This window comes from Pongo pygmaeus, chromosome 13 (assembly GCF_028885625.2).
Source record: "Pongo pygmaeus isolate AG05252 chromosome 13, NHGRI_mPonPyg2-v2.0_pri, whole genome shotgun sequence".
NCBI lineage: Eukaryota > Metazoa > Chordata > Mammalia > Primates > Hominidae > Pongo > Pongo pygmaeus.
In genome coordinates, this window is record NC_072386.2 from 115,516,373 (window position 1) to 115,529,047 (window position 12,675).

The following is a 12,675-nucleotide window of genomic DNA, read 5'->3' on the forward strand; positions in this document are numbered from 1 at the left end:
CTGCCAGGAATGTTAACAGCGACGTGACCCCACTTTTAATGCCATGTACTTTACACACACTACCTCTGGCTCCCACACCCCGGAGGACAGAGCTGGCTACTGTCCCCAGCGCTCTCCTGGGACATCCTCAAACTCAGTACTGGCCACTCCTGGACTGAAGGGGTATTGGCTCCTGAGGGGGCCCTCTTGGGTATCTACCGTGTGCCAGGCCCTGTGCTTGGCTCACCCCTGGAGTCCTGTGGGGCAGGGCTGATGCTCCCGGTTGTGCAGATGGGGAGACAGGCTCGTTGCTCCCCTGTATCAAAGGGGTGCAGGGACCCTTTGCAGTCCGCAGTCCGCAGGGCGCGGGGCCGGGCGCTGGGCCGCGCGGTGCGTGTGGCTGGCGCGCCCTCTAGTGACCGTTCTGCGTGCCGTGGTGCCCCGCGCGAGAGCTGCCCTAGGGTGGACGCGCAGCCGCTGGCGGGGGAAGTCCCTTCTCCCAGCCCGCCGCGGTCCCGCCTGCTGCGGCTCCACCTCCGCCGAGCTGCAAGCGGTCTGGCTCTGCCTGTCAGTCCTCGTGGCTTCGCAGGGACCCCACCATGGCTGCACGCCCCGCCCCGATTACCATGGAGACCGCTTGTACACAGTTTCCTCTTTCCTCTGCCCAGTCCTGGGGTCCCGCGGCCGCCTAGGAGGGAGCCCGCCGGGGCAGGGCGGGGCGGGGCCGGGTGCCCATGAACAGCGGGGTCCCGGCCACGCTGGCCGTGCGGAGAGTGAAATTCTTCGGCCAGCATGGCGGGGAGGTGAGGTCCAGCGGGCTCTGCCCAGACTCCCGGCTTTGGATGCAGAGTGGTTCCTGGTTCTGTGTGGTGGGGGTTCCAGAATGTTCTCTGGGCAGTAGCTCAGGACATTGAGTCCAGAGTAGACTTTGCTAACCCAAGAAGGTTCAAAGTAGGTTCTCAGTTCCAGTGCCGGGCCCCAGCTCCAGAGCAGCTCTAGGTTCTAAGCTCTGCCTCTAAAAAGAGCCCCGGGCTCTGGGCTCTGCGTCGAGAGGGGCACAAAGCTCCCTGCTGACTCTGGTGTTTTCTGGGGCCCTGGCTCTAAAGTGAACTCAGAGCTTAGAGTAGATTCTGGACTCTCCGTTGTCAGCTGCGGCTCTGGAATGGGATCTTGCCTCTGGGGTTCCAGGCTCTGGTTCCAGAGAAGTCTCTTGCCTCCAACTGCAGGCTCTGGCTTTACGGGGCTCCAGAGAGGGCCCAGTGGGTCCCGGGTTCTGGGCCCTGGTGGTGGAGTGAGGCTTGAAGTCAAGCTCCAACCCCAGGCTCTTGGGGGCTGTGTTTAGGGGTCAGAGATGAGCAGACAGGGGTTTCTTCCCCAGAATGGGACCGCTTCTGTGCTCTGTTTCTAGGTCAACTCTTCTGCCTTCTCCCCCGATGGCCAGATGCTGCTCACAGGCTCAGAGGATGGCTGCGTGTATGGCTGGGAGACCCGGAGTGGGCAGCTGCTGTGGAGGCTGGGTGGCCATACAGGTGGGGCTCCCACACCTGGCCGGGAAGACTGAGGCACAAGGGTCTGGCATGCTGCAGAGCTGACTGCAGTGACCTCCGATGAGCTGGGCACGGGTGCAAGGCAGGGCTGGGCAGGATGGGAGATGGGACCAGATATCTGGGCGCTGGGGCTTAGACTCTAACGGGCCTGGACTCAGATCCTTCTTTAAACACACACACACACACACACACACACACACACACACACAAAACAACTGTGATGTAACATACATAATACTTACTGTTGCATCCTTTTTTTTTTTTTTTTTTTTTTTTGTGACAGAGTCGCTCTCTGTCGCCCAGGCTGGACAACCTCGGCTCACTGCAACCTCCGCCTCCTGGGTTCAAGCAATTCTCTGCCTCAGCCTCTTGAGTAGCTGGGATTACAGACACCTGCCACCACGCCCAGCTAATTTTTTTGTATTTCTAGTAGAGACGGGGTTTCACCATCTTGGCCAGGCTGGTCTTGAACTCCTGACCTCATGATCCACCCACCTCAGCCTCCCAAAGTGCTGGGATTACAGGCGTGAGCCACTGCACCCGCCTTGTTGTGTCCATTTTTAAGTGTACAGTTCAGAGAATCCAGTACCTTCACATTGTCGTGACACCAATCTCCAGAACTCTTCCTCTTGCAAAACTGAACCTCTGTCCCCACTAAACAAGTCCCCAATCTCCCTCCTCCCAGCCCCTGACAACCACTGTTTTTCTTTTTATCTCAATGAATCTGACCTCTCTGGGTGCCTCTAAGTGGAATCACACAGTATTTGTCTTCTTGTGACTGGCTTATTTCACTTAGCATGATGTACTTAAGGTTCAGCCATGTCGCGCTTACCACTGTTTTGACTGTGATCTTGGTCAAGTCCTGTCACCTCGCTGAGCCATTTCCATTGGCACGATGCAAGCAAAGTACCTAGCACCCAGTGAGGACTCAATAGATGCAACTATTGTAATTATTATTCAGGAGACAATAAAAAATATCAGGCAATTACAGGCAGTCTGGTTAATGCTGCCAAGGGGGGAAAATCAGGGGCTGGAACTCAAAGGAGGCAGTGAACCTAGGCAGCGGTTGTTAGGGCAAGTTTCTGGGAGGTCCGTAATTTGACTTGGGTATTGATTTTTCAGATGAGCACTGAGGTTGGGTGCTCCAAGGCTGACAGCCCAGCCCAGGCCAAGGCATGGAAATCCAGGCATTTCTGGGAAGCTGGAGTTTGGGTGAGGGGAGGCTGGCGATGAGGCTGGAGAAATTAGCAAGGATTGGACTGCATGGGCAGAAGTGGCAGGCAGTGCTCTGTCCCCTGACTGTAGCCACCCGCCCAGGCCCCGTGAAGTTCTGCCGCTTCTCCCCTGATGGCCACCTCTTCGCCAGCGCCTCCTGTGACTACACTGTCCGCCTGTGGGATGTGGCAAGAGCGAAGTGTCTGCGGGTCCTGAAGGGTGAGTGAGCTGGGAGCCAAGCAGCCAGGCCAGCGTTCCCTTTCAGATGGTGCTGTGTCCTGTGTCATGTCACCTTTCCTCCTTCCCCGACCCCGGGCTGGTGCCTGCAGGTCACCAACGGAGTGTGGAGACGGTCAGCTTCAGCCCTGACTCGAGACAGCTGGCATCAGGTGGCTGGGACAAGCGGGTGATGCTCTGGGAAGTGCAGGTACGTCGAGGGGCTTGGGCCACCAGTCTGGGATTCAAGGACCAGTTCCAGAGAGGATGTCACCAGTCTTGCCCTCCCAGCTCAAACCCTCCACTGGTTCCCATGGCCAAGGCTGCCCCCCCCCGCCCCCCGCCGGCCACAGCCGCCTCTCCAGGCCTCCCCGCACACAGCAGCCCTCAGGCTTTTTGCACGAGGTCCCCCTTTCCTGGACTGTCAAGGCCCAGGTAGCTGGCTGCCCTCTGCTGCCTCCTGAAGCTCAGGGCTCTCTCTAGTCCGGCCAGATGCTGCGCCTCTTAGTCGGGCACCGCGACTCCGTCCAGAGCAGCGACTTCTCACCCACGGTGAACTGCCTGGTGAGCCTACCCTCTGCCCTGGGCCCCACCTCAGTGGCCCCATACCCACTTGGAGCTGAGTGGTGGGAAGGGGATGGGCTCTGGGTCCCGCCTAGATGCAGAGCGGGTGGGGAGCTGGCTGGGCCAGACTCACAGAAGCTGCCTGCAGGCCACCGGCTCCTGGGACTCCACCATACGCATCTGGGACCTGCGGACGGGGACCCCAGCAGTCTCCCACCAGGCGCTAGAGGGACACAGTGGCAACATCAGCTGCCTGTGCTATTCAGCATCTGGCCTCCTGGTAAGTGGGGTGTCCTGGGTTCCAGGCTGGTCCCTTGCTGGCAGCCAGGCCCTGAAGGGTCCCAGGCCACTTAGGGGCCCAGTGAGCTCAAAGGCCCCAAACCCCGGAGATCAGAGCTGTCTGCTGTCCAGGCATCCGGCTCCTGGGACAAGACCATCCACATCTGGAAGCCCACAACCAGCAGCCTGCTTATCCAACTGAAGGGCCACGTCACCTGGGTGAAGAGCATAGCCTTCTCTCCCGATGAGCTGTGGCTGGCCAGCGCCGGCTATTCCCGCATGGTAACCACCCTGGGCCCATCCTGCTCCTACCTACCCATCCTCACCCTACCAGGAGCCCTCAGCACTCACTCCAGAAATGCCCACATCCCCACTTGCCCTAGCTAGGAGGGGGCAAGGGCAGGACCCGGGTGCCAGCCTCTCTACCTAATGCCCAGCACCAAGGTTAGGGCTGACCCATTGGTAGCTGCATTGACATTTCCATGACCCAAATGGCATCAGGCAAAAGGGAACTCCTGCTCTGAAATTTCAAATACAGCCCCCAAACAAAACGTACACCAAGAGGTTCAGATGTTGTTTGGGCCGGGGGCGGTGGCTCACACCTGTAATCCCAGCACTTTGGGAGGTGGAGGTAGGTGGATCACCTGAGGTCAGGAGTTCAGGAGAAGACTCCATCTCAAATTTTGTCTGGGACTTTCCTGGAGGTGGCTTCAGATGCCACAGTGGCCTGGTGAGGCCTCCTGACATGGCCCCCTCCTTTTCCAGGTCAAAGTCTGGGACTGCAACACAGGAAAGTGCCTTGAGACCCTGAAGGTAAGGCACGGCGCTGTGGCACTGAGGGAGCTGTGGACAGCTTCTCCCAAGGCAGGACTTGCCTCGAGCCCCACCCTCTACTCTTGGCAGGGAGTCCTGGATGTGGCCCACACCTGTGCCTTCACCCCAGATGGGAAAATCTTAGTGTCTGGAGCTGCCGATCAGACTAGATGTCAAATATCCCGTACGTCCAAATCACCCAGGGACCCTCAAACCTAACACCACCTCAGATGGTGCCGACCTCACCCGCTCCCCTCAGTGGCGCACAGGCATGCCGCTTCTCACCACAGGCGCGAAGTGACTGTGCCGGCATCCAACAGATCCCCATGGCCAGGACTCTCCCAGCCCCCACCAGAGCAGACAACTGTGGTTTGCAGGATGCTTGCTGGAACCCATCAGACACCTGGTCCCCAAAACCAGACCCGCCCACCTCCACCCAATCAGTGGAAATGCCAGGAAACAAAGCAGTCTCAGCCAGCTGTGCTTTATTGACAATGCGCCCCTCAGGCCTTGACCGCGTACTTCCGCAGCGGGTACAGCCGCTCCTTCCGCTGCTGCTTCTTGGTCTTCAGGTTCTCCTCGTGCTTGTTGAGCCGACGGCGCATGGCGCGTGTCTTCTTAGGCCGCAGGTCCAGGGGCTTGTACTTCTTGCCCTGGGAGACAGATGGCAGGGTGAATCCAAGGACCCGGGGCTGAGGAGCTACTGCAGCAGCTAAGGGGGCTGGGGAGGGCCATCCAGAGCCACTCAGGAAGAGGCTGCCACCATGGGACTGCCAGCAGGCCACACAGGTCACTAACTCAATTAATCCCCCCAAATCTAAGGCTGGTGGGGCCATCCTCATTTCATGTAAGTCTGCTGACCTACTGGGCTGAGTGTCCAAGTCTTGGCAAAGCTGTGGAAGAGCTGGGGCTTGCATCTCAGTCAAGTGACTCCCAACTCAGTGCTCCTTCCACTGCCTGATTCCCAGTCACAAAGACAGTCACATGACAACCTAGTACAGGGCACGCAGCACCCACCAAGCCCCGGGGGTAGTTACCACTGCCTCGGCTCTGGTTAGCAAGAGTGTGCTGGGGGCTGAGGCAGTACTCTGTCCATCTGTATGCAGGGCCCACCAGGTGCTGCCTATACAAATGTCCAGCCTCAGAGGCCTGGCTGGCCCAAGGCCACTTGCCCCACCTGCTTCCTGCTTTGGGGCCCCTTGCCCACAGCTGTCGCAGAGCCACCATCTGTCTTTCCATCCGTGGCTCCCACTCCTGCCCCACTTGTTCTCCAGCAGGGGGTTCTAGACCATGGTGGCTCGCACTGGTCTCTCCTGTGTTCTGCAAAGGTCCCCTGGGCCCCCTTCAGGACTGGGCCCTGTGCTGGGAGCTGGCTTGGCAAAGAATCTGACCCAGTCCCTGCTCAGGGGTCCCAGCCTACTGGGGGAAGACTGAACAGGTAACAAGTGGCCCATGGTATGGGGGATTCTGAGGTCACAGGGCCCCAGGCCGCTGCAGGTGGCCAGAGGACTGCACAAAGATCCTGGACGATGAGGGCCAGCCCTGGAGGGTACTTGGAAGCAAGAAAGTCTTTGTCCTCCCACATCCCTCACTCCTGCTGGCACTGGCTGGGAATTCGTCCTTTTCACATTGGCTAACCCGCTAGAGTTCTGTCCAACAGAGCAGCCACTAGCCACACACGTAGCTGCTGACATTAAAGGTTTACTTTTGCCACACACGTGCTAGTGTCCCCTGAACAGCTAACATAGCCACACTATGGCCCTTCTCATTTTTTTGAGATGAGGCCTCACTATGTTGCCCAGGCTACACTTTAACTCCTGGGCTCAAGCCATCCTCCTGCCTCGGCCTCCCAGTAGCTGGGGTTACAGGCCTGTAGCACTTCATCAGCCATGACTGCTTTTTCCATGTGTCAAACCTTCGAGTTATTCAAACACAATTTGGGGAGTGATATGGAACCATTTTGCAGATGAAATTAAGACCCTCATCAGGTAACTTTAGGGGAGATTATCCTGGATAATCCCAGAAGGCCCGATCCAATCAGCTGTAAGTCTTAAGCACAGGGCTGAGGCTCCCTCCAAGTATGCACTGGGAACAGCAGCTTCAACCTGAGCCCTGAGTCCCAGCCAGCCCCCACAATCACCTAAGCCCATTCTTCAGAATACATTGGATGCATATGCACACACCATCTCCCCCTAGTTTTCTCTGCTTGAACCCTAATAAGATGAATGTTAAGGACAAGACCAGAAAATGGTTATCAAAATTCAAGACTAAGAGGGGGCCAGACACCTGTGCACACCTCCCAGAACACTCAAGCCGACCCTCCCCAAGGTAAGGTTTGGAACCAGGGCCCATCATGCCATTGATTGTGGGTGTCTAGGCCTTGGGGCCCTCATCTGAAAAATGAGCATGGCAGGTGCCTGGCAGGGACTGACACCCAGTGGTAGTAAGAGGCAGTGAAAACCTTCAACAGCCAGTCCCATCACTGCCCAAGCCACTCAACTGGGAAGGCTGGATTCAAAACCCAAGTCTCCAGCCAGGACACCCCAAGCCCCAATGAATTCTTGACATCTGCAGCCTGAGGAAGTGGTCTGCAGAGCCATGTGCCAGTGCAAGACACTGGTAGAAGAGCAAGCCCCGCAACAAATTGGGAAGGCTAACCACTCTCAGCCCTCGCACCAAGGAAAACCTCTTTACCATGCCCCCGGCCAGGGACGGCTAGTACTTGGCTTCCTGCAGCCAACCCTCCCTATGCCCAGGCAGACTCACCTTGTAGAATTTCCTGAGGTTTTCTTTCTGAGTCTGGTTAATAACTGTGAGAACACGGGCAATGGATTTCCGGACGACTCGACTACAAAACAGAGATGTCAGTGAAGATGGGGAAGACACATAGCACTTCCCAAGGCTCAGGATTCACACATAGGGCAGGGATAGCTGCAGCCTCCCCCATCAGCCCATCTATATTCACTCAGGAGGAAGGTGTTCTGGGAGTGAGGTCTGAGGAGGGAAGAGAGGGGCATGCGATAGGCATTCCAGGAATGGGGCAGGGAATCCAATGCTGTTGAGCTGTAAAGTGTCAGGTGAGACAGCGGAGGCTTTATGAGGAAGTGCAGGCTGGATAAATGAGGCAGATCAGAAAAAGACCTTCAATCCCAGAACAAGAATTTATCCTGAGGGCTAAGACCCAACCAATGCCAATTTCAATGAGCTGATGGGAGGGAATCATGCCACAAACCAGGCAATCAGGCTAGCTTAGGGAATCGCAGGAGAAAGAAACAAGACATTTACAAAGTGGACTCACTACAAGCCAGGAGACTGAAGCAAGCAACGAGCTGGGGAGAAGTTATTTGTAGTCATGTCAGGATGAGGGAGTCACCTAGTAGACGGCTGGTCAACATGGTTCTTGAGGATTCAGTGTGCAACTGTGCTTGTCCAATCCTCCCACCCCTGCCCCTACTAAGGTTGTTTGGGGGGAAAAGAGGACAACCACCTTTTTTTTTTTTTTTTTTTTTGGAGACAGGGTCTCACCTGTCAACCAGACTGAAGAGCAGTGGCCCCATCATAGCCTCCCAACTCCTGGGCTCAAGTGATCCTCCTGCCTCGGCCTCCAGAGTAGCTGGGACTACAGGCCTCCATCACTACACCCATCTAATTTTTTTTGAGAAGTGGACTTTGTACCCAGGTTGATGAACTACAAACCCATGTTCCTTTCACAAGTCTCCCGCACTCTTAGCCATGTAAAATAACTTACGCTGCCACTCCAGGGTGCAAGCCACCCACCTGCCAAGGGGGGAAAGGTGAATTAAAAACTCAAGTGTTGGTGGGAAGCTGAAGGAATGGGTCCGGGTAGGCTTTGAAGGCAGCATTAAGATGGGTCTCCGGGGATGCACTCCAGGCACAAGGACCGCAAGGTCAAGGTAGGCAAGAGGCTAAGCACACAACGGGTCTCCCATGCGCCCCAGGATGCACGGAGTGGGCATCTAAGCGGCCAGCTCCTTAAGCCAACTTTGAAATCCTCCGACGATCCCGATGCACACGTGCTCCCCACCCACGAGGGCGTGATCCGGCCCCCTCACTTACATCTTAGAAAGCTTGGAGGCCGCACCACCTGTCACTTTGGCGACGCGCAGCTGGGACAGCTCCACCTTCAGGTCGTCCAGCTGTTTCAGCAGCTCCTCCTTCTTCTTCCCACGAAGATCTCGAGCCTTGATCTTGGCCTGCGCGCAAGAGAGCGTGTGGCTCAGCCAGGCCGCGGGGCCATATCCCCTTCACCTGCGTGGCCAGCCCCCAAAGGCGCGCGACTCGCCATCGACTACGAGTGCCCCGGAGCCCCAAACAGGGCTCAGGACAGTCTCCCTCGCCGGTCGTGCCTCGGGCAGAGTAACCCAGGCCCAGGCCGCGCGCCTCTCCCGGCGCCAAGCCCGGCAGACAAGCGAAGAGGCGGGCTGTGGTGGTGCGAGACCATTCTGCGCGGCGCCCCACAGGCCCGGCTGGCAGATAGAATCCGGGGGCTCAGCCCGCATCGCCTTCCCCAACCCCCGCGCCTCACAGCGCTCGGATGGCGCCCGATTCCGCCGCTCTCACCATTGCTGCACAGGCCGCCGACGCCGACGCTACCACTGCCGCCGCCGCCCGCTCCGAGGGAAAGAGGAAGTAGGCGGGGCTGACCGCCGCAACTACTGCCGGGTGGCGGCCGGCGCGGCCAATGGCGCCGCAGCGGGGGAGCTCCGGCTCCGCCCCCATCTCCCCCGCCCCCGAGGAGCGCCGTGGTACTGCCCGCCCCGCCCGGAAGGGCCGGGAGCCCCGCATTGTGGTGCTCGCCTCATTCACGGCACCCCCTGGTAGCGAGGTCGGCGTCACGGTCTATGCGCGCAGTTGGGGAAACCGAGGCCCAATGTGGGCGGCAGCTACCAGAGATGTCACACGGAGGACTCAAATTCGTCCATTCAGTCATTCGTTCATTCATTCATTCGGGAAACCTTGCAGATCTCCCAATCTGGGCAACTCTGAGCTGAGCGCCAGTAGTCTGGGGGTGCTGAGGGGAGGAGGGGCCAGAGTTTTCAAAGATGATGAACCGAGGCTCATGTGGAGGAATTTAAAGTGGGAGATGGGCGGGAGGGGCGGGCTCAGGCAGTTATAATCCAACTCCATAAAGGTTCTGGGGAGGCATTATGTGGAACTGCAAAGAGCATTTACACCTTTTTTTTTTTTTCTGAGACAGAACCTCTCTCTGTCGCGCAGGGTGCCAGGCTGGAGGGCAGTGTCGCGATCTCGGCTCACTGCAACCTCCGCCTCCCGGGTTCAGCGATTCTCCTGCCCCAGCTTCCCGAGTAGCTGAGTAGCTGGGATTACAGGCATGCACCACCACGCCTGGCTAATTTTTTGTATTTTTAGTAGAGACGGGGTTTCGCCATGTTGCCCAGGCTGATCTTGAACTCCTCAGCTCAGGTGATCCGCTCACCTCGGCCTCCCGAAGTGCTGGGATTACAGGCGTGCGCCACCACGCCTGGCCCCCAGCCTTTATTTATTTATTTATTTATTTATAATTTTTTCAGACAGGGTCTCCCTCTGTCACCCTGGCTGGAGGGCAGTGGCGCGATCTCCGCTCACCAAAACCTTCGCTTCTCGGGTTCAAGCAGCCCTTCCACCTCAGTCTCCCGAGTAACTGAAACTACAGGCACAAGCCACCAGGCCTGGCTAATTTGTTTATTTTTTGTAGAGCCGTTGCCCAGGCTGGTCTCCTGGGCTCAAGCAATCCGCCCGCCTCGGCCTCCCAGAGTGCCTAGCATTACAGGGGTGAGCCACCTCGCCTGGCCATACAGCCTTTTTTATTTTTATTTTATTTTTTATATATTTTTTGAGATGGAGTCTGGCTGGAGTGCGGTGGCGCGATCTCGGCTCACTGCAACCTCCACCTCCCGGGTTCAAGAGATTCTCCTGCCTTGGCCTCCCCAGTAACTGGGACTACAGGTGTGTGCCACTACACCCGGCTAAATTTTTGTATTTTTAGTAGAGACAAGGTTTAGCCAGGCTGGTCTCGAACCCCTGACCTCAAGTGATCCACCTACCTCAGCCTCCCAAAATACTGGGATTACAGGCATGAGCCACTGTGCCCGGCTAGTACAGCCTTTTTTAAAGTCAACTTGACCAGGTTTCAAATTCTTGCTCTGCTGCCAAGGTAGTAGTCGAGGGAAATCTCTTCCCCTCTCTTGAGTCTCAGTTTGCTCACATGTGAAATAAGGCACTTATGAGAATTAGAGGAGATACCTGTAAAGCTGTTAACCCGAAATCTGACGCATAACAATGGCTCAAAATATCATCGGTGTTCATGTTCCCAGAGGAAGGAACACTTCAGCAGAGCCCGGAAAGCGAAACAGGAATTCACAAGGCAGGGCATGTTTAGGCTTTCTGATTAATGTCTGCCAACCAGTAGGCATTAATCAGCACTCCAGTGCCACTCCCTTGCCCTTAATAAAGACATGCCACCTCTTAGAGCTGTGGTTGAAGCCAGATTGTCCTCTTGTTACTACTAGGTGTAACCACCCACAAGGAGACTTCTCCCATCTCCTATGAGTAGCAACCTCCTCTGTGCAATCCTTTCCTTAGCCCCAAACAGGATGAAATAAAATGATGCATTTATGTGTCTATTTCCACAGCCAACCTAGAAGTTCTCTGGGGACAGAACCTTGGCAGACACCTGAATTAATTTTTCTAGTCTCCAGGCCCAGCACATGGATGCTTGTTGGATGAATTAATGAACCTTGACCCACACCAAGGTGAGGCAGGCTTCCAGGAGGTGGAGGGATATGGGGAAAAAAGAGAGTAGAGAGAGGGCAATCCTGACATGGCTTAGACTTTTTTTTTTTGAAATGGAGTCTTGCTGTGTCACCCAGGCTGGAGTGCAGTGGCACAATTTCGGCTCACTGCAACCTCCACCTCCCAGGTTCAAGCGATTCTTGTGCCTCAGCCTCCTGAATAGCTGGGATTACATAGGTGCGTGCCACCATGCCCAGCTAATCTTCGTATTTTTGTTTTTTTTCCAAAATGGAGTATTGCTCTATTGCCCAAGCTGGAGTGCAGGGGCACGATCTCGGCTCTCACTGCAACCTCTGCCTCCCAAGTTCAAGCGATTCTCCTGCCTCAGCCTCCTGAGGAACTGGGAATACAGGCATGCGCCACCATGCCCAGCTAATTTTTGTTTTTTTAGTAGAGACAGGGTTTCACCATATTTCACCTGGCCACCATGTTGGCCAGGCTGGTATTGAACTCTTCACCTTGTGATCCGCCTGCCTTGGCCTCCCAAAGTGCTGGGATTACAGGTGTGAACCACCACGCCTGGCCCATCTTTGTATTTTTTGTAGGGATGGGGTTTCGCCAGGGTGGTCTCAAACTCCTGACCTCAAGAGATCCGCCTGCCTCGGCCTCCCAAAGTGCTGGGATGACAGGCATGAGCCACGAGCCACAGCACAGTGCGCCCAGACCTTTTTTTTTTTTGAGACTAAGTTTCATTCTTGTCACCCAGGCTGGAGTGCAATGGCACGATCTCGGCTCACTGCAACCTCTGCCTTCTGGGTCCAAAGGATTCTCCTGCCTCAGCCTCCCAGCCTGCCTACAGCTACTGTAATTCCAAGTAGCTGGGATTACAGGTGCCCGCCATGACGCCTGGCTAATTTTTGTATTTTTAGTAGAGACGGCGTTTCACCATGTTGGCCAGGCTGGTCTCAAACTCCTGACCTCAGGTGATCCACCTGCCTTGGCCTCCCAAAGTGTTGGGATTACAGGTGTGAGCCACTGCACCTGGCCGGCATAGCTTAGTCTTAAATGAAAGTCTAGGCCGGGCGCGGTGGCTCATGTGGTGCACACCTGTAATCCCAGCTACTCTGGAGGCTGAAGCAAGAGAATTGCTTGAACCCAGAGACAGAGGTTGCAGTGAGCCGAGATCGTGCCATTGCACTCCATCCTGGGCGACAAGAGGGAAACTCTGTCTAAAAAAAAAAAAAAAGAAAGAAACAAAGTCTAATGATGCACAGTGCCTTTGCTGTTGTATTTTTAAATGCTTATACTA

General features: G+C 56.2%; 2 protein-coding genes across 4 annotated transcripts; one reads left to right on the forward strand and one right to left on the reverse strand.

Annotated features, from left to right (window-relative positions):
• The first annotated feature begins 633 nt into the window (after positions 1-633).
• Positions 634-5,090, forward strand: WDR38 (WD repeat domain 38). 3 transcript variants are annotated; one of them, XM_054500066.2, is made up of 9 exons: positions 634-782; positions 1,388-1,508; positions 2,832-2,960; positions 3,071-3,168; positions 3,441-3,521; positions 3,670-3,801; positions 3,933-4,082; positions 4,566-4,613; positions 4,704-5,090. In XM_054500066.2, exons 1-9 carry the CDS (start codon positions 714-716, stop codon positions 4,830-4,832), a joined length of 957 nt encoding a protein of 318 aa, XP_054356041.1. In that variant the 5' UTR covers positions 634-713; the 3' UTR covers positions 4,833-5,090. The 3 variants fall into 3 exon arrangements, with proteins under 3 accessions (XP_054356041.1, XP_054356043.1, XP_054356044.1); XM_054500068.2 differs by having other exon boundaries at positions 637-782; positions 2,844-2,960; XM_054500069.2 differs by lacking the exons at positions 634-782; positions 2,832-2,960 and having other exon boundaries at positions 1,413-1,508; positions 3,007-3,168.
• Positions 5,082-9,319, reverse strand: RPL35 (ribosomal protein L35). Its single transcript, XM_054500070.1, has 4 exons — positions 9,195-9,319; positions 8,691-8,827; positions 7,380-7,461; positions 5,082-5,266 (listed from the first exon to the last, which is right to left on the reverse strand). Exons 1-4 carry the CDS (start codon positions 9,195-9,197, stop codon positions 5,117-5,119), a joined length of 372 nt encoding a protein of 123 aa, XP_054356045.1. The 5' UTR covers positions 9,198-9,319; the 3' UTR covers positions 5,082-5,116.
• Positions 9,320-12,675: the final 3,356 nt, after the last annotated feature.